Source organism: Plasmodium gaboni, chromosome 11, assembly GCF_001602025.1.
Source record: "Plasmodium gaboni strain SY75 chromosome 11, whole genome shotgun sequence".
Lineage (NCBI taxonomy): Eukaryota > Apicomplexa > Aconoidasida > Haemosporida > Plasmodiidae > Plasmodium > Plasmodium gaboni.
In genome coordinates this window covers 707,039-729,713 of record NC_031491.1, presented here as the reverse complement: position 1 = coordinate 729,713, position 22,675 = coordinate 707,039, and the positions used below count along the sequence as shown (strand labels likewise).

The 22,675-nt window shown below is 18.1% G+C and overlaps 4 protein-coding genes across 4 annotated transcripts; 1 reads left to right on the top strand and 3 right to left on the bottom strand.

The window, feature by feature from the left end:
* Positions 1-2,083: 2,083 nt before the first annotated feature.
* Positions 2,084-2,848, top strand: PGSY75_1122700 (hypothetical protein; the record flags this gene model as incomplete). The annotated part of the gene is made up of 1 exon (XM_018786350.1): positions 2,084-2,848. The coding sequence occupies one exon, from the start codon at positions 2,084-2,086 to the stop codon at positions 2,846-2,848; it is 765 nt and encodes a 254-aa protein (XP_018641145.1).
* Positions 2,849-2,985: 137 nt separating this feature from the next.
* On the bottom strand, positions 2,986-10,944 carry PGSY75_1122600 (hypothetical protein; the record flags this gene model as incomplete). Its single annotated transcript, XM_018786349.1, has 22 exons — positions 2,986-3,137; positions 3,242-3,394; positions 3,489-3,596; positions 3,705-3,932; positions 4,033-4,093; positions 4,181-4,335; positions 4,461-4,640; positions 4,718-4,836; positions 5,017-5,249; positions 5,359-5,607; positions 5,689-5,946; positions 6,077-6,329; positions 6,440-6,559; positions 6,687-6,693; positions 6,799-6,948; positions 7,059-7,143; positions 7,280-7,846; positions 8,015-8,213; positions 8,355-8,687; positions 8,785-8,979; positions 9,058-9,743; positions 9,937-10,944. 22 exons carry the CDS (start codon positions 10,942-10,944, stop codon positions 2,986-2,988), a joined length of 5,499 nt encoding a protein of 1,832 aa, XP_018641144.1.
* An 860-nt stretch (positions 10,945-11,804) lies between these two features.
* Positions 11,805-17,609, bottom strand: PGSY75_1122500 (hypothetical protein; the record flags this gene model as incomplete). Its single annotated transcript, XM_018786348.1, has 1 exon — positions 11,805-17,609. The coding sequence occupies one exon, from the start codon at positions 17,607-17,609 to the stop codon at positions 11,805-11,807; it is 5,805 nt and encodes a 1,934-aa protein (XP_018641143.1).
* Positions 17,610-18,274: 665 nt separating this feature from the next.
* Positions 18,275-21,506, bottom strand: PGSY75_1122400 (hypothetical protein; the record flags this gene model as incomplete). The annotated part of the gene is made up of 7 exons (XM_018786347.1): positions 18,275-18,346; positions 18,477-18,578; positions 18,693-18,747; positions 18,867-18,961; positions 19,066-19,213; positions 19,355-19,397; positions 19,490-21,506. 7 exons carry the CDS (start codon positions 21,504-21,506, stop codon positions 18,275-18,277), a joined length of 2,532 nt encoding a protein of 843 aa, XP_018641142.1.
* Between the last annotated feature and the right edge of the window lie 1,169 nt (positions 21,507-22,675).

Below are 22,675 nucleotides of genomic sequence, written 5' to 3'. Positions count from 1 at the left end.
ATATATATATACACAATTCAAATTTGTAAAATGAATTATCAGAATATTAAAAAAAGATTAATAAAATATATTGAACATAGTTATGCTAAATGAAAGTACGTTGGTGTTTATATAAATATATATATTAAAACAGTTAAAATAAAGTATATAGAAAATCAAACATATAAAAAAAAAAAAAAAAACTTCAAGAAAAACAAGTATTATTTGAAAATAATGATGAAAAAATAAAAAATTAATAATATATAATTTAAATACAAAAAAAAAAAAAATGTTTATAAAAATGCCAATTAATTAAATGAAGTTTTTTATTAAGGCAGTCATTATATTTAAATATATATATATATATATATATATATTAAAAATATTATACCACACTAAATTTTAAGGTTTCATATGAATATAGGATTATTTTATTTATTTATTTTTTTTTTTTTCCCTTTTTTTGGCAACTATTATAAATAACTACATTTCTGAAATCATAAAATAAAAAAAAGGAAAAAAATGATGTATATATTTTTTTATATAAACAGAATTTATTCCTTAATAAATAAATTTATAAAGTAAAAAAAAAAAAAAAAAAAGCTACATTTTTTTTTTTTAATATTGTTTATTTATATACCTATTTTTATACAACATATTTTATTTTTAAAAAATATATTATGTACGTTCATGTAAAAAAAAAAAAAAAAAAAATTCCTTTTCCTTAATAAAAAGCCATTATTGTATATATATAATTATATAGGTAAAATCTATAATTTTTTTTTTTTTTTTATTCCTCTTCCCAATATTTTATAATATGGACAACTTTTTTTATCCCCTTAGGGAAAATATAAATTTCCTATTGAATAATATAAAGTAAAAAAAAAAATTCAATAAAATTAATGAGATATTTGAAAATACATAAATATTTTCGATTTTTACTTTTTTTTCCATGTTATTAATATTTAAACTTTTTGAGCATTTTTTTTTTTTTTTTTGTCCTTAACAGTTAATATGGTTTATAAATATATATTATATGCATGTATGATTTATAGGATAAATTTATTTAGTTGTATAATATTTTTTATTTTTATATTTTTTTATTTTTCGCTTTATTGGTTCTTTGTTCTTTATTCTTTGTAATTTTTTTTTTTTTTTTTTTTTTTATTTTATAACAAAAATTATCATTTATTATTATTTTTAACGTCATAATATAATATAGTATATAAATAAAAAATAAACATTTACCATTCTCATATATATTATAGATTATAATATTTTTAGTTTGGGGTAATAATTTGTGTGCATATTTATATAATTATATATATTTTGTGTGTGCTTATTAATTACAAATATATATAATATATATAACTTCAAAATTAAAAATGTCCAAATTACTTTTTTTAATGTTTTTTAGCAATAAAAGATGATTATAATAATTATTATGTTTTAATTGAATGAATGATACAAAAAAAAAATAAAATAAAATAAAAGCTTATAACCATGTATGAAAAATAAAAAAATAAAAATAAGGATTAATACAATTATATATAATAATAATTAAAAAAGGTAAATAAATAAAACCGAAAATAACCTAAACAAAAACGTTCTTATATATATATATATACATATGTATGTATATAATATGTTTATTTAAAATGGTTTTTTCTTTTTTATAAAAAATTATTTTAAACCCAATATTAATTTGTAATATTCTTTAAATGTGATGTTTAAATTTAAGAGTTTCCTTATAAAACTGTTTAAAAAATATAAAAAAATTCTTAAAGAAGATTTGGAGAATTAAAAAAAAATATATATAATTATTGTTCATTTTTAGTACACATAAAGAAAAAAAAAAAAAAAAAAATTATATATATATAATATATATATATATTTTTTTTTAATCTTAAAAAAAAAAATAAATAAAATAAATTTGAATTCTTGTCCTTATACTTTTTTATTACGATATTAAAAATAAATAATACAAAATATATATATATATATATATATAAGAAAACAAAATATGAAATAAAATAATAAAAAAAAAAAATACATATATTTATTTATATATTAACAAATTGTTTTAAATTTTTCTTATATAAAAATGAAGCTGAATAAATTTTTTGATCTTGTATTTCTTTTTTCTTTTATATTTTTTAATATAAAATGTATTAAAAGTATTTCACTCAAGACACATGGATTATATTTAAAAAATGATATTTTTTTTACAAACAGGAATAATAATACATATGGTTTCATAGGATTTAGTAAGAAAGATTATTCTTTTCCAAATTTAAATAAAACAAAAGTAAATTCTAATAAAGACGTTTTAAAAAAATTTAACAGAATGAATGTTTTATATTCACAAGATTCTGAATATGGATTAAGAGAATATAAAAATGATAAAAGCTTATGGAATCGATTCGTTAATAAAATGTCAGCAGTTAACAAAAATGTTTTAACAAAGCTTGTCTGTGCAGGTACTTTCTGTTTAGCATTATATCCTGTATATACTATGTTATTAAATAGTAAAATAGAGTACTTTGTAAAAAATATTTTAAAAGAAAAATTAATGAATTTAAATATTCCTAAAAGTATCAAACGTTATCTTTTTTTCATATCGTTTGCTGAATTCAAGAGATCTCCTTTTTTCCTTTCAACAATGTTAATTGCATCATATACTTTATATGTTATTTTAAAGGTTTATATAGAAAAATATAGAGAATCAAAAAGAATTAAATCGGCAATTGAAGATTATAACAAAAACAAAAATGAATATATAAATACAGGTAGAGATTCATCCACAGAAAATGACACGGATTATTATAATAATATGGACGATGATGATTATAATAAAGATTTTTACTAATATATGAAAAGTTGTTTAATTTTAATTTTTCCCTTTTTATTGTTATTGTTTTAATGTTTATATATTTTATGTTTTTTTTTTTTTTTTTTTTTTCTTTATTTCTTTTTCTCAAAACTTTTTAATTTTTAGTAATTTTTTTAATCATCCCTTTTTTTAAAATTAATTTTTTCTTTCATAAGGTTATCAATAATATCTGTGAACATGTGTGAAAAAAAATGAGATATAATCGTAGGATTCAAAAATGTATAATCATATTCCACTGGAAGATTTGAATCAAAATTTTTATTTCCTAAAAATAAAATAAATAATGTAATACTCATATAAATAAAAACTACACTTATCTTATTAAATATATATTTGTTTAACGTTTTGTTTAAATAATATTAAACAAACTTGTTATTATATCGATTAGATCGTCCTTCAATATATTTTCAAACTGTTGTATTGAACATGTATTTATTTTTAAGAGATATGTAATGTATTTTTTTATATGATTTCTAATTATGCTTTTAAACATTTCAGCAAACATACAACAATATATATCTTCTATAAAATAAAAAATAATATATATGATCAATAAAGTTATTTTACCAAAAAAAAAAGAAAAATATATAAATATAGGCATAAATTATATTCTAACTTTTTTGATAAATAAATTTTTCGTTGATTGGAATATCCTTATATTTTTCATCCTCCATATTTAACTTTTCCAATTTATCAAAATCAAGATAATGCCTTTTAAAAAAACCTTAGACGGATAGTAAAAAGAAAATAAAATTGAAAATAAAAATAAAAATGTTTACACATATGTAGGTATATATATATATATATATATGTGCTATCTTATTTTTATTACTTGTTGATCTTTCTTCAAACGGAATAGGTAAATTAATATATTTTTTAAAATACAACGATTTTGAGTAAATATTAGTTTCAATTAAATTTTCAAACGTTTTTTTTTTATTTTTCAAATTATCAACATTACATGTGAATAACTTTACATGAATATAAAAATAGAACTTAGACATATTCTGGATATCGTGTTTTTCTTGTTCTTTGAAATTTTCTTTTTCTATTATATCGTCTATTATTAAGTGAGAAAAACAAAATTTTTATGAATACTTTTTTTTAATAATATATATATATATATATATATTTTTTATTTTATAAAGAAACTTAAATACCATTTTTTACTCCATATAAGCGTCTTATGGCTTTCTGAAGCATATCTGTATTCATATTGTCCTACATTTTGTGTAAAAAAAAAAATATATCATATATATATATATATATATAATGCTTAAATTTTTTATATTTCGATATTATTATTACATAGGTGTATTTAAACTTTTGAATGTTGTCAAATATTTTCTGAGCGTGTGAAAAGGTTAAATCATCAAATCGTTTCTTTTTTTTTCTTTCAGGTAAGGATAAAACTTTATTCTGAGTGTTTTCCGTTTTATCTCTTGTATCTTCATATACTTCTTCTATTCATTAAATAAATAAATAAATATATATATATATATATATATATATATATATATAAATGAAGTAGCTTTTTCGTCATGATATAACTTAATTTTTTTGTAATTATGAAACATATTTTATCTACCAATGTTCGTTTCTATAACATCATATGTATCGTATTTAACTTGTTCATTTTCCTTCATTTCAAAGATTTCTGTTTCTATAAACTTTAGCTCTATTTGAATGTTGCCCTCAATATCTATTAGTACATCGTTTAAAATGAAAGTAAATCTCAATACTATTTGTTCTTCTTTTTTAACAATTCCTATTACATAACAATATAAAAATAAAAAATAAATGAATATATGTGCACAAATTATTATTATTATTATTATATTTTACCTTTGTTGGGATCAATTTTTAATATACTCCCAGGAAGAGTATTTTTATTTGAAACTTTAAACTTTAAATCCTTTACAGATGAATAATTTTTAATTATAACAATTCTTTCTATTAGGGAACTAATATGTAACAAAATATTAAAAATATATAAATATAATGATAACAAAAAAATTAATAATAAGGATAAAATAAATAAATATAATAAAATATTATGTAAGGGATAACACATAAAATTTTTATCATAAAAAATTATTTTTTTTATTAACTTTATATTGATTTTTACTTTATTGTTGTCTTACTTTGTGGGGGCATATAAAATATTTATAGAGCTAGGGGAAATGTAAAACAGTTTATTTTTAACATATATATAAGAATATGGTGGAATAAAATTGGAACAGAATGTTTTTATGTTTTGATCAGGAATATCATTAATACACTTATTATTAAAGAGATTAATTTTTTTGTACTGATCCTTATATATATTATCTAATGTTGTATTTAACGTTAGTGCAATTTCTATTTTTTTTAGTTCCTATAAAGTTGAATGGTTATAAATATGCATATATATAAGAAAATTAATCTAAAGAGGAATAGGAAAATAAATAGGTATGCATATATATATATATATATATATATATTACTATATTTTTTTGTAAATGTTTAAAATAAGAATTCATTATCAAGGTGTCATTAATTATAGATGGAGATAATTTGGAAAGCAAAATAAAAACAGAAAGATATTTTTTTCTTTTTATTATTCCTTTAGGGTTTAAAACCATAAAATTGTTATTTTTTTCTATATCATAATATATATCTACTTCACTATCATTTAACATATCTATATTTAATATGCATTCGTTATTTATTCCCAGAATGTGTTCATTCAATTCCTTGATAAAAAAAAAAAAGAGAAATATTAATGATAAGAAAACAAAAAATAATATATTCAAATATATATATATTATTCATACTTTAACATTCATTAAATATATAGGAGGAATATTTGGATGGAATGTAAGTGCACATAAATTCAAAGGAACTACTTTTCCATTTTCAATATCAATTATTAATGGCATATTGTGAAAACCAATATATTTATGTTTATAAAATAATGTAATTGTTTTTGTCCCCTTTTCTTTTATTGTGAACTTGGTAGGGGATATTTCACAGCTATCTAAACATCTCATAAAATTATTAAATGTATTATCAACATATAAAATGTGAGCTATCTATAATGTTAAAAGAAGTATATATACATACATATATATATATATATATATATATATATATATATATATTTGTTGTAATATTTTCCAGGTAAATGGAATAGTTTTCCTTTTTTTTTTTTTCTATTTTTACCTCATCTTCGTGTGTTTTAACATAAGGTGGTAATATAGGAAGAATATAAGATTTTATAGTATTTATTTCAACATATAGCGATATATCAAGAGGGTTATATAAAATTAAATTTACGGATGTAATTTCATTTAAGGTATTATTTCCTATATTAAAATCTATATAATTAAAGTTATTAAATAATTTCTTCATGTTTTCTATCCCTTGGTTTTGTTTATATTCCATGTCTATATTTGAAATATTATCTTTTAAGTACCTATAATTTAAATATACATTTTAACATAAAAAAAAAGGTTAAATAAAAAAAAAAAAAAAAATTATATATATTATTAGTATGAAATATATTTATGTTAATATAAAACGTACGTATTAATTTTATCAATAGAAGTCATGTTCCAGTATATTGACGTTGGTGTTTTAAAATCATTAATATCAATAATTTGAAAATAGGGAATAACAACATTTACAATTATATCAATATAGTTCCTAAAAGGATTCATACATACAATTATAAAGATAATAATTTTTATGAGTACATAAATATGAATGTGTTTATATGTGTGTATGTATGTTTTTATACAATTATTTATTCTTATATTCTTGTTGATTATACTCATTTTCTGTAAAATTAAAAAATAATATATAAAAAATAAAGTATAAATTTTTTTTAATCCTTCATAAAAAAAATACATATACATATATATATATATATATATCATTTTTACCTCCTACGATGACAAAAAATCTGTAAACAAAACGACCTTTCTTATTAGTATTAAAACCAACATAAAAATATTTAGCAGAACACGAATTTATCATATCTTCTGTATTTTCAGTTATTATATATTTTTCAGCTTCTTTAGTTTCTTCTTCATCTTTGAGAATTAAAAAATAAATAAATTAAAAGAACATATTAAAAAAACAATAAAATTTAAATGAATAAATAAATAGTTTTATTAAAATATAGAATGGTTATATAGAATACCTAAAAATTTGACATCGTCTATTTGATAAATTTTAGTTTTGGTCCTGTAATTTATCTTAACAGGATGTTCATTTTGTATCCTCACCTAAAAAAAAAAAAAAAAAAAATATTAATAATAATAATAATAATAACAAACTTTTAATAACATACATATAAAAATAATAATAAAAAAAAAAAAAAAAAAGTTTCCATTATTTTTGCTCTTTTCATTATATTTATACCTTTGCATTAAATCTTGTTCCAGATGTAATTGGGCTACTTTCAATTATTTTAGGATACATTTTAAGACAACATTTTATTATGTCAACGTTAATATTAAATTTTTTACAAGTTTTTATATGATCTTTCAGGTTTTCATTTAAATATATTATTTTGTTCTTCATATCTATATTATTTATATATAATAAATATGTAAAAAATAAAGGTATGGATTTCTTAACATAAGTATTACTATAAGCATATATATGTAAATTTTTCCTTTCAAAAGGTAACAAAGAAAAATAATAGAAATTATATATTTTTTTGTCTTCTTTAAAAGATGTCAATTGATTATTTTCCCATTGATTTTCTATATTATTTAAAATGTCCTCTTTATATAATTCTTCCTTTATATTATGATCAGTTTGTTCTTCTTGTTGTTCATTGAATTGTTTTTTTCCTTCTATATGTATATTAACTATATCATCAACTTCTTTTTTAATTAGAAAACATAAAACATTTCTCTCAGTCATATTTTCTATTGGTACTTTTTTAATGCTTTCCGTTTCGGTACTTACACAAGGTAAATTCTTCATATATATATATAAAAGAAAAAAATGAAAACAAATTAATAAATAAATGAATAATATATAATATTAATATATTATATAATGATATTATATTTTTATAAAATATATATATATATATAATATATATAATTAAAATTTCTATAGTAAATAATATATATACAATCTTACAATGTCCAATTCTCCTTTGTTCAACATTACATTATTCATCTCATGAGAAACAAAAACTGATATATAATTCTTTTCAACTCCATTTATTAAATAAGCAACTTTTATTTCTGATTCAACTAGATTTTTTTTTTGTGGAGAATAAAAAATAATTACATTTAAAAAACTATTTTTGGGTACATAATTTATCAACGGATAAATTCTAAAAATAATAAAAAAATAATATATATGTGTAAAAAATAAAACATATAATATAAAAAATAAAATAGAGACATTTTTTCTTTTATTATAAGTTTTTTTTCTTGTTTCTTTTTTTTTTTTTTTTCCATTTTGAAGTTTTGACCTTATACTTTCAACATCATTTTTAAATTGGGTAAAATCAATAATTTGTGTAATATCTGTATTGTTCTCAAACTTAGAAATAGTATAATTATTTTCTTCTTCAATCATATTTAAAAAGAAAATATGTTTGGGTGAAAAAAGCAAACTGTTCATTACATTATCTGTCTCACATAAGTATTTAATCTTAAATTGAAAAAAAGTAACATATAAAAATAAAGGTGGTAATAATGTTTTACTATTACATTTTCTATAATCTTTGTTATTTGATGGAAAAACAATACATTCATAAATTTCTCGTGTATATTTCTCTTTAAGCACTTTTATATTTTTAACTCTATATAAAAAATAAAATAAAATAAATAATATATAGTAAAATATATACAATTAAATATATACATATATATATATTTGAGTAAATTCTTAGTGTATACTTAAATGTTTGATAACTAAAAGGTAATAGTTGTGATTCAACAGGTGTTACTTCAAAAATATTATGCTCCTTTTTTTTGTTATTTAAACCATTTGTCCATACACATGTATATTCAATTGGTGTTTTGTTCATAATCATAATATCCTTTTCCTCAAATTCTAAGACTTCTAGCTCCTTAGGAACTATAAATATATCCCTTAAATGTATATATATATATATATTATAAAAATTTTTGTTTTTTTTTTTTTTTTTAATTTGTAATATTTTATTTTACTTTTGATTTATTTCCATTATTTCATTCAATAAATCATATGGAGTGTCCTCATAAGTATCAAATTCCACTGGGAAGTCCCATATATCAATATAATCATTTTTTTCATAATAAGAGGTATATATTGTTTCTTTATCATGTATAAGATGCTTATATCTATATATATGGTTAATAGAAAGTGGACACATTTTATAATTTATTGAGAAATTACAAATAATATCTATATAAAATATTTGTTTATTTAAATGAACCAAGAAATATATTCTTTTATAAATATTTATTGGATAAATACAATTACATATTAAATTAAGAGAATGAAAACTATTTTTCTTTATAGTAAATTTTTTATTTTTTATATTTATAAAGTTCCCTGTATTTATAACATCTACATCCAAATCTGCATTTTCATCATTCCTTATCGTAACTTTTTCATTTATATTATCTCCTATTTTAACATTTTCAAATAAATATAATGTTTTTGAAAAAAATAATTTTATGTTTACAATTTCACATATTAAAAACAGTTCCACACAATAATCATTACATGCTATAAATTGAATTATTTCTGTGTATTGATTTACTGGGTTTGAACTATCAATACTTATGATTATTTCTTCCTTGGCCTTTTCTTTGAGGAAAAATTTTTCATTCAATAATATGAATATATTTTTTTCTTTTTGTTTTCTAGCCTTTTTACAAAAGGGATGAAGAAAAAATATGATGAATAATGGACATATATGTTTAAAAGGTATGTATATAAATAAATATATAAATATATATATATATATATATATATAACATATTTATGGATAATAAAACAGTTATTTTATAAAAAGATTTGTAGAAATATATGCCTAATATTAAGATATAATATTTACTTACTATAATTTTAATTGGAGAATTAGTAAGATTTTGTAAAAATATTGTTTTCTTAACTTTTTGTCCTAGTGTTATTTTTCCAAAATTTAAAATACTTTTATTAAATACTTCTTTGTTATTTTCAAATAGGATATTAATTTGTGGAAGTACAGACAAAAAATTTATCTCTGTTTTTTTTTTAATTAAACAAACGTTAACATTTTCTTCATTTAATAAATGTATTATGTCATTTACATTTTTAGCTTCTTCATTTTCATTTGGATTTATTGTTGTATTCATAAAATTGTTTTTTTTATAATCATCGTTTTTGTATGTTTCTAATTTTTCTTTTTTTTTATTTATATCTTTTGTGTCATTATTTTTTATTTCTTCTTTTTGGAATATATTTTTTTCTATATGTTTGGGTATTTCAATAATAGACGTAGAAATAAATTCATTATATTTTTGTGGAACTTCAGAATATATAATTATTTTTATAGATTTTTTTTCATTAGCTTTTAGAATAAATTGAGATGGATCAAATTTTATTTTCAATTTTTTTTCCTTTGATAAACTTTTATGTGATAATTTAATGATTGCATTCAATGCCCCTTGGTTTTTTATGACAAAGTCTTCTATAGTTTTTTGTTTAATTACCATCTCATTTAAATTTAATATTGATGGAATAATTACATCACATTTTAAAGGAGTAGCTTTAAGCTGTATGGATATTTTTTTATCTTTTGTTTTATCATCTATTAAAATATTTAATATTTCACATATAGTTTGTAAATCATTCAATGGATTTAAAAAACTTATTAAGTAACTCTTATTTAACCCTGGACTAATATTTTCTATTTCTTGCACTGGGTAAGTAAAATATGTACTACTCTGAAATAAAAATCGAAATCGTATAATATTTTTAGTGGTATTTTTTATATGTAGCCGTTTCGTTAATTTTACCCCTCCTTCATAATTATCAAATTCGATGAAGGAGTTAAATTCAAGACCATACATTCTACAACTTTCCATTTTTTATCTCTACATTAAATATAATAATGAACAGAAGAGTGTTAAATGAAAGGAGGTTATTCATACTATTAAAGCCACAAAATATAATAAATAAATAAATAAATAAATAAATAAACATATATATATATATATATATATATATATATATATATATATATATATATTGTGTATTAATAGGAAAATATCTTATTTTTATTTTTTTTTAACATACAAAATAATTATCCTATATATATATATATATATATATATATATATATATATATATTTCAGACAAATCATTCTAGTTTCTCTTTATTTTTAAATGATAATTCTCAAATTGTATTACGCATATGTAAATGCATTATCTTTTTACTCAAATTTACATTTTTATGTTATTAGAAAAATGCACACCAAAAAAAAAATATATATATATATATATATATAATATATATGAACATATATTTATATATATGTGCTCATTAAAAACACACAAAAAAATATAATATAAAATAAAATAAATTATTATTTAAAAAAAAAAAAAAATTCATAAACGTTCATGTACGTGAAAATTTCATATAAGCAATCAACCATATAAACAATATGTACAATAAATATATATTTGCATTGATAAAATGATAAGGAGGAAATTTATATGTTATATATATATATATATAATAAATATTAAGACAAAATATATTTTATTAAAATAAAAATAAAATAAAAAAATAAATTAAAACTAATCCATTATTAACAAACACACACATATATATATAAATATATATAAACAATGTTTTTAAAGGAAATAAATAAATATTTTATTAATCCATATTAATTTATATTTATTATTTTATTATATTTTTTATATTTGATTTTAATTTTCTTTATTCTTCTATTATCAATGGGAATATAGAAAAATATATATTTCTTTTATGTAATTCTGTTTTTTCTGTTATATGTGCTAATGTTTTTTTTATTTTCATGGTATATTCTGTATTTCCTTTTGTTAATAAACTAAGACAATATGAATAAGCTTGTAAAGTATTACACCAATTTTGGATAATAATATCAATAGACATTCCTGTCTTTTTTAACATTTTTTGTATATTCATTAAAACAATTTTGATATCTTCATTATCTTCTATGAATTCTTTAAATAGTGAATCATGTTCATCTCCTACATTTCTTTCTTTCTTTTCATTGATTTTTCTATTAATGTTTGTAGTAACTGCATTTAAATCATCAATATGTAATGTTATGCTATTTTGATCTTTTAAAATGAATGTAACATTATTATTTTTAATTTCAATTTTTTCAATAAAAATATTATTATTCAATACAGCAATAAAATCAGGAGTACTTCCATTACTCATTAAATTATATATACCAAACCATTTTTTGATTAAGGATACTTTTGGTGTATGTTTTTTTAAAGTTTCCACTACATTATATGCATATTCATATCTTGCTTTATGTGCTTTAGGTAATTCTTCTTCAAATATATTATAAAAGTCAAGAACAATATTCATTAAAACATCTTTTATGTGTATATTAATTCCATCAATTTCAATTATAAATAATAATTTTCTTGGTTTTGATATATCTATATTCATATTTTTTTTTCTCACATTTTTATAGTCTTTTATTTCGGATCTCCCTAAAAAGGTAAACATAACTTGTCCTTCAGCTGTTATTTCAAAAACACCTTGTTTTGTATTTATTTTCACTTGTTTAATTTCTAATGTATTTACAACTCTATGTGCAATATCTGAATTTACGTTCTTTTTATAATTTATCAAATTGGAATCTTTTAATAATTTTAAGCTCGTTCTTAAATTTTCTGATGAATTATTAGTTTTCGATAATATAAAATTATTATTATGATGATGATTAAACAAATCGGTGTTATGTACCAATAAATTATTACTATTACTATTATTATTATTATTTATTATTATTGATTTTTTATCTAAACTATTTATTTTATTCGTTACAATGCTATTAATACTTTTTTTTCTATTATCTATACTATATTCACTTAAGGTATCATATATATTATATATATCCTTTTTATTTACATTATCATATTTATACATGTTTGTTATGTTATTATCTACAGAAATGTTTGAATTGTTATTATTATAATTACTGATATCTTCCCTTTTTGAAAACAAATTAGGATTCAATAATTTTTCATCACTAATATTATTTTTATGATATTGATCCATATAATTAGTATACTTATTTAATGGTTTTCTGTTAATATATAGTTCCTTTTCTTCTTCATTATTTGGTGAATTTTGATAATTCTGATTATTCTTATAATGCAATTGATCATTTTTAAGAGTTTCATCGTTCATTTCATTAGATGTATTGAACATATCTTTTATATTATTCTTATGTTCATTTTTCATATTAGATGTATTTTTCTCTTTTAATACTTCATTTGTTGGAGACATTACACTTATATAAGAAAAAATAGAAGCTGCTGGGGTGGGTTCTGAAATTGGATTTTCAAATTCTTCATTAAAACTATCAAATGAATATCTGATCATATTTTTATTGGTATTTTCTTCCTTATATGAATTAATTGAATAAGAAACATCCTTTTCTGAATTATTCATATTATTATACATGTTCAAAAATGGAGGTGTGTTCTTTTTATGTTCTAAATTATTATTTATACTATAATTCCATTCACTTGTATTTTCACTTAAACAGAGATCACTTTGATTATTTTCATTATCATACAAATTTTCTATTCGTGTTTTATTATTTTTCATAATTTCTCTAATGTCCTTACCTTCCATTTTATATGGACGATCACTATGATATTCCATAAAATTTGGAACATCTTTTTGTATCTCTTTTTGAATATCATTTAGAATATTACTTGGCATTTCATTTGAAATATATTTATTGTCTGTGTTATTCTTATTATCATTTTTCATTCCACTTTTTATATCACTTTGTGAACATTTCTTTATTTCATTTGTATTATCATTGATATTAATAATCGAATCATCATTTTCATTTTTTCTATATAATTCCCCTTCATTGTTTGAACCATTTTGAGAATTATAATTTAAAGTATCAAGTATATCTTTCATATTTTTCCCTTTTGTGTTAAACAATAATGGATTATGGAGATTTTCTTTGTTTCTTTCATTTATGAATGAAACATGTTCATTTTTATCTTCTCCAGCACTTGTCTTGTTATCATCAGATATATCATTAATATTTTTATTTTCAACTAAATCATAATCAGCATCTATTATAAAATTTTTGTATTCGTTTTCTTCGAAATTTACATTAGATATTTTTTCTTCATTCATATCACATTTTTCTTCTTTTTTGTTTATTATGGATATATCATTTATATCATAATTGTTGGCAACGTTTTTTATGGAAGATTCTATATCATTAATTGTTGTTTTTTTTAAAAGAGCTGTGGCTGATTCATGATTCATATTAACAAACATTTCTTTGTCATTTGATTTGTTGAATAGATATTCATCATTGTGTGTAAAATCATTTTTGTTGGACAAACAAATATTATTATTATTATTATTATTTATATTATTATTCATATTATTTATATTATTATTCATATTATTTATATTAGCATGAACCATTTCATAAATTTTATTCTTATTCATACCATCATGATAACTATTACACATTATATGTTGGTTGATTATTTCATTTTTATTTTTATGAAATGATGTTTCTGAACATTTACTATCCACTTTACCATAATTAATATTTTCATTTTCATTTTCATTTTCTGAAGATTCTAATTTATTAAAAAATATATTTCTATTCATATTATTATATGACTTTTCATTTGTATCTTTTTCATCATTTGGATGTTCAATAAGTTCATGGTTATAATTTCCAAAATGACTATTATAATAATTATCATTACTAATATTATTATTATTATTATTATTATCTCTATATTTTATATAATCTTTTTTGGGATCATTTAAATGATTATCATATGTTATATGCTTAAAATGATTTTCATAGGAATGACTTCGTAACATTGAAAAAGAAGAATCGTTTAAATATTTATTATTATAATCTTCAGAATCTGTATTAAAAGAAAAAAAAAAATTTCTTTTTTTGTTTTTATTGTTATTTTTATAAGGATATATATTATTTTTAATATAATTTATACTATCTATATGTTTATTATTATTATTATTATTATTATTATTATTTATTTTATATGTTTTATTTTTTTTTTCATTATTTATATTTTTCAAACTATTAAAACTATTTTTTTCTTTAATATAAGGAAAATCACTTTTCCTTATTATGAATTTGTGTAGTTTTGGTGTAAAATTATTAAAACTAGAATAATATCTATTTTTTTTATTATTATGATACATTCCTTTTTTCATATTTTTATAAACTAAATTTAATCTAGACTCATTATTAATATTTCCAGAATGGCAAATAATTTCATGTTTACTTACTGATGGTAATAACATACTAGTAGAATTAAAATTTGATTTTCGATTGTTTTTATAAATTTCCATTTTATTACCATACGTTAAACTTTTATTTGTAAAATTACTACAAAAGCTATCATTACTAATACTACTACTACAACAACTACTATCAATAATAATATGATTATAATTATTTTTATGGTATTTATTTATACTCTTATCATTACTACTATTTGCACTATATGTTGTTGTACTTAATTGATCACTTTCATTGATAGATTTAGGTAATGAAGAAAAAGAATCTGATTTGTGTAATTTAGATTCTTTGATATTTTTTACATTTGTAGATACATTAAATGTTTTATTAAAATATTGACTAATATTATAATTATTTACTTGTTTAAGATAATGTTTATAATGTTTTAATTTTTTATTATTTATATTTTGTAAACATTTGATATATTCATTTAAATTATCTCTAGTAGCATTTATTAATAACTCTTTAAATTTTTCTATATTTTTCATATAAGAAAAATTTAAATAAGTTTCTTCATCTTGTGGAAAATCGTTTTTATTATATGTAGGTTTATTATATTCTATATTTGCATAATTCAAATTTTCATATATTTTATTTTTACTTTTACATATATTTTCTGATATTATTGCATTTTTAGATTTTAATTCATATGGATACACAATACTACTACTATTATTAAATTTATTAATATAATCTATTTTTTTCCCTTCTACTACTACATCTCTTTCTATTTCTTTATTATTATAATATATATTATCTCTATTTATATTAGTATTTTTATTATTATAATGAAAATTTTCAAAAGCATTTTTATAAATAATTCTACAATTACGATTATAATCAGTTGGATTATTTAAATTTTTAGTATTATGCATTTTTTTTATTATATTATTATCTACATTGTAATTTTTACCATCTATATCATACTTTTTATTGTCTAAGATATAATTATGTGAATTATTCATATGATTATTAATTAACTGTTCTATATTAGAATTTTCAACTTTATTAATTTTAATATAATTCTTAACTATATTATTTTTATTTTCTTTTTTTAATTCAAATATGTTCAAATTTTTATCACTCATATTATAATTTTTATTGTTGCATTCATATATAATACCTGTTTTGTGGTTTTTTGGAAATTGTATGGATCTATCATGATCATCTAGTCCAGGTGAAAAATTAAAGTTCTTACTATCATTATCATAACAGAAGGATAATCCATCTAATTGTTCATAAATGATTTTTTTCCTAACAAAATTAGTACGTTCTTCACTATGAACTTCCCTATTATTATCATTATTATTATTATTTTTATCCACGTGAAGAAAATCAGTATTACTAAAGGTTCTGCTACTATTATTTAAAAAAGAAAGATCTGGGACTTTAAGTGGTTTGTTTTTAAAAATTGTTTGATTGCTATCTAAGGTTAAAAATGTTTTATAATCATCTATTTCGTCATCATTCGAAACTAATGATTTATCTAGAAGATCCCGATTTTTTATTGATTTTAAGTTATGAATATTGTTATCTATATTATTTGAGTAATTATTATAGTTCAATGTATCATTATTTTTAAGACTGCATTTATTATATGAATTATAATTACTTGCTATTTTATCATTTATTGTATTAAAATATTTTTCTTCAGATATATTTTTTTTAAAAGCAATAGGATTATATTCATCCTTTCCAATTACATTATTACTATTACTATTATTATTGTTATTATTATTATTATTATTATTATTATTATTGTTTGTTGACTTATCTTTTGATATATCTATGTTATCACTAGATAAACTTAAATTTAATGAATTATATTCTAATAAAATTTCTTTAATTTTTTTTCTCCTCTTTACAGCTTCTTCTAAATTCTTTTGTGTATTTGATTCTTCATTATTTAAATTCTCCATGGAAATATTTTTATTGCTTAAACATTTTACAGAACAAATAGGAGTATTCATATTACTATTATTATAATTATCATTTGTCTTCAATTGATTAGATAACTTTTTATTATATATATTATCATTATTAATAAATGACAAGTTCTTTTGCACATTTTCATCTTCTAATATTCTCTTTTCTTCTTTATCACAATTTTGTATTGAGTTCATAAATCTTTCGGAAGTTTCATTATTACTACTAGTTCTTTTTTTATAATCTGAATCAACAAAACTTTGCATTTTATAGTCAAAAAAAAAAAAAAAAAAAAAAAAAAACAAAAATATATATATATATATATATATATAAAGAAATATTATTTTAATATTTCAATATTATTAAAAGGTTTTAATTTTTTTGAGTTTTAAATAAAAAAAAAAAAAAACAAAAAAAAATTAAAAATTAATACTAATAATTAAAAATATTTTATAAAAAAAACCTTATGAAATTATATAAATAAAAATAACTAAAAATTTTTATGAGTTCTTATTGCTCCCAATATATATATAAAGAAAAATTTAATCTTTAATGTTCTTAGAATAATATATTATTTTTATTTTAATTTTAAATTTATTTTTTTTATTTTTTTGCACAAATGTTTCATACTATTATAATATTTATATAGTATTTACAAATTATGAAAAAAAGGAGAAATTTAATTACACTTATAAAAAATTAATAAAAAAAAAAACAAATAATAAATAAATATATATATATATGTATATTTTTTATGTATAATGTTATTCATATTTATATATTTAAAAAAAAAAAAAAAAAAAATTAGAGACATAAGTTTATAATTAAAATGAATATAAGAAATATTATGTTCCTTCCACCCAGGGATTTTTATTAAAAAATCTTTATAATATAAAAAGTGTATTTTTCTTTTTTTTTTGCATATATGTCCTTAATTTATTTCTTCATCAAATATATTCGAAGAATTTTTGCTGAATGATTTATAATATTTATAAGCTCCCTCCTAAAAAGAATTAAAATTACATATAAAATAAGAATATTTTAAAATTATCACATATAAGTAAAATATATATATAGTTATGCAAATATAAGAATGTACAAAAAGTATATATATATATATATATTTTACATACCCTTAATTTTGCCAGTTGTAGTGTTAATATAATCTGTCTTTGAGTATCATCAACTTTTGAATGTTTATTTACAACAGCTGTATTTAAATAATCTTGTAATTTCTATAAAAGAATAAAATAATGAGTTAATAAATTATAATATATTTTATATATCAATTATGTTATTAAGATAAATGCTTTGAATTTTCTTCTTTTTTTTTTTTTTTAAGGTCTTACTTTTAATCTCCTGGAATATTTTTTTTTGGTTAAAAATACACTAAAATATGGTTCCCTAAAAAAAAAAAAAAATTATATATATATATATATATATGTACACCTATTTTTAAAAGTATTTAAATTTATGTAAAAATTAATTTTCCAATATTATTATTTTTTTTTAAATATAATTACTTTCCATTGCAAGGAACGTTAATATATGCTTTAACCAAATAGGGAGTAGACAATTCAATATGACAACATGCATATATGTTATCTTTACTACATTCCTATAAAAAAGGGAAAATATAAAAGTGTTAAATATATATATATATATATATATATATTATATTATATTATATTATATAAATAATAATAAATTAAAAAATATTACATTATTAATTTCTTTTTCCTCCTTTAAATAAGATTCTTCACTTATAATGTTAAAAGTTGATATTTGCTGCAAGGAAACGGATTGAATTTTCTTTAAAGCATCCATATGTTTTTCACAAGTAAATGGTGGAAACACATTTGGGTAATTCCTGCAAAAAAAAAAAAAAAAAATATATATATATATATATATATACATATATATATATAATAAATAATATATCATATATCACATATCATAATATCAACACTTTACAGTTTTAATATATAATTTTAAAATATTAATCCTTTACCTGTAATGACGGATTTGCCAAATATCCCATATTCTAAATAAGACTAATAATTAAAAAAAATAAAAATTAATATATATATATATATTTATATATATGTAATAATATTTTTTATAAGTACTTAAATTTTTTTAGTACCTCGAGTAAACAGTTTTGAAAAAATAACAGATATATCTAAGGTCCTATTTAAGTGCCAATTATAAATTTCTGATAAGGATTTACTATCCATATTTTTATATTCTGCTTTTTTCGTTGACCCTTCTTCCTTTTTAGGAAATTCACTTTTTTCGGATATATTATAGGGTTTTTCTACAAGAGCATTTATCCAAAAATAAGGAAAACCATATTTAAAATTTAGAAAATCATTTGCATTATTTGAAAATAAAAGAAGGTGATCTTCATTACTATATATATCAGAAAGTAATCGACAATCATTATTATATAATCTCAAATAATCAATAGAATTAGCTTTAGCTACTAAACAATCCATTTTATATAAATAAGAAATATCAATTTGTATATTAAAATGGTTTAAATATGATACATCAGGTAAAATAGAAACATCAAAATTATCTTTTGTATAAAATGTTATAGATATATATTCATTATGAACATCTTTACTATTAGAAAAATTTTGATCATTGTTTCTATCTTTTGTAATAACGTCATATTTCATAAATTGAAAAACATCATTTATATTATTTTGTTCTTTAAAATGAAATAAAAAATTAAACTGCATTTTATTATTTAAAATGGACATATTATTAATACTCAAATCAATTTGATGATTCATGATTTTATAATAAAAGGATGACAAATAATGTGTAAGTTCTTTATCGAATGAATTATATTTATCAACAATACATTGGATACTATTTTTAAATAAAGATAATTTATTAAATGATGTAACTTTTCTTTGATTTTGTTTTGTAAATTTATCCAAAATTTCTTTTTTTTTTATCATTAATAATCTTAAATCTGTTTTTGCTTCAACACGTTCTGATATTTCTTCTTGTAAACATTGTAATGTATATAAATATGACATATATTCTTTTAATTTTTCATCATATTCATAATTTTTTAATAACATATCATTTATAGATAATATTTTATTTTCTAAGATTTGTTTTATATCTTCATAATTTTCCGCTTCGAATTCTAATAAATTTTTGATTATTTCCTCATAATTATTTTTAATAATAATTTGTTCATCTAATATATGTGATATAAAATTATTCTTCTCTTTTAATAAATATATAAATTGTCTCATACTAAATAAATATATTTCAATCGTTCTATAAATTAATCTTATGTTCATAATATTATTTAATATAGTTCTTTTCTTTTGTATTTTTTCCATATCTTCTACATGTTCCCCATTTTCATTCGTTTTTGTTATTTTATTGGTTTCGTTTTTTATCTTATCTGTTCCAGATTCATCATTTATATTTTCATTATTTCCTATCATGGTACTATTATTTTCATTTACAATTTCTTTAATTAATTTATCGTTTTCAATATAAGAATTTTTTAAATCTTTTAATTGATATTCACACTCTTCTAAATATAAATGAAAATTGTTTTTTATTTTATTCATATATATTTCTATATCATTGTTGTTATCAAAAAAATCATAACTTATTTCATCATCACTTTTATTATCTTCTTCATTTTTTAATTTTTTCGTACTTGTCATGGTTATCATTTCTTCTGTCATTTTTCTTTTATTATTTTTAATATTTTTATCATCATTTTCTTCGTCTTTTTTTTTTTCAGGAGACGTTATATTTTCTTCTCTTTTGTAAACACTATCATTACTATTTATATCTTCAGATAGTAAAGGTGATTTTTTTAAAGAATCCCTTTTTTCTTCTCCTACTAAATCATCTTTATTATCATATTCTTCTATACTATGTGCGTGACTATATATTTCACATTGATTATCAACATTACCATCTTCATTATTTTCAAGAAGAGAATTTTGAATGTTATTATTATCTATAATATGATTATTTTCGTTGTATAAACTTTGATTATATTCCCTTTCTTCAATTTCATTTTCTTTTTTCTCTTCAACTTTCTTATTTTCCTTTTCAATCATTGTTTCGTTTTTTGTTTCTAAACTTTTTTTTTCATTATCTTTATTATTCTCCATTTTTTATAAAATAAAAAATAAACCCAAATAAAATAAGGGGAAAATAAGGAAGGAGAAATGTAATTAAACTTTTATATTAAAGTATAAAATTTTACATATTTGTATTATATATATATATATATATTTATATATATAATATTCCAAAAAAAAAAAAAAAAAAGTATACCTTTATATAAAATGATAAAAATCTATACAATGAAGAAAAAAAAAAAAAATAAATAATAAATATAAAAATTTTATTTTTTATAAATCATGTTATTTCTTTATTTTTATAATTTATTATTATTATTTCATTTTATTTTTAATTTTTTTTTTTTTTTTTTGATTCTTGTATTAATTTTATGTAAATTATAAAGAGGATCCTTTATACAAAAGAAAACCTATTTTTTATTTCTTCTTATAATTAACATTATTCATAACTTGTTCTCAAAATTTTAAATTATTCTTATTTAAATTAAAGATTTTTCGTAAGCACAAAAATTAAGAGAGATAAAATAAATTTGTGATAATCATATATAAAGGAATATATCATATAATATATAAATATATATTTGTATATTTATTATTATTTTCATTGGGTTTGAATTTTTAAGTATATAATAACATACATGAAAAAAAAAAAAAAAAAAAAATTAATTAGAATTATATATATATATGTTTTTTTATTTTTTATTTTTTATTTTATGCCTAATATTTTTTAAGAATTTAAAATTTTGAATTTAAAAAACAAAATTTTCAGTAGAATTATAATATTATTATTTTTTTATAATTAAAAGAAACAACGTGTTATAATAATTTATTATAGGTATATATAAATAAAAGGACATAATATATATTATTTAAATGTTATTTTTATTTGTTACATTTTAATCACAAAGTTGCTTAATTTGGTAATGGGCTTTTATTTATATATAATACCATAAATATATATATTATATATATAAATAGCTCCCATAAAAAATAAAAAAATAAAAAAAAAAAGACGTTTGTACACGTCTTCAAAAATATAAAATCAATATTTTTTATGTTTATATATATATATATATATATATATATATATATATATATATATAATAAATAGAAAATAATTTAAACAAAAAAGTAGAAATTTCTTTTTATTATAAATTAATTAATTTGTTGCAAATAAAGTAAAATATGTGAAAGAAAAA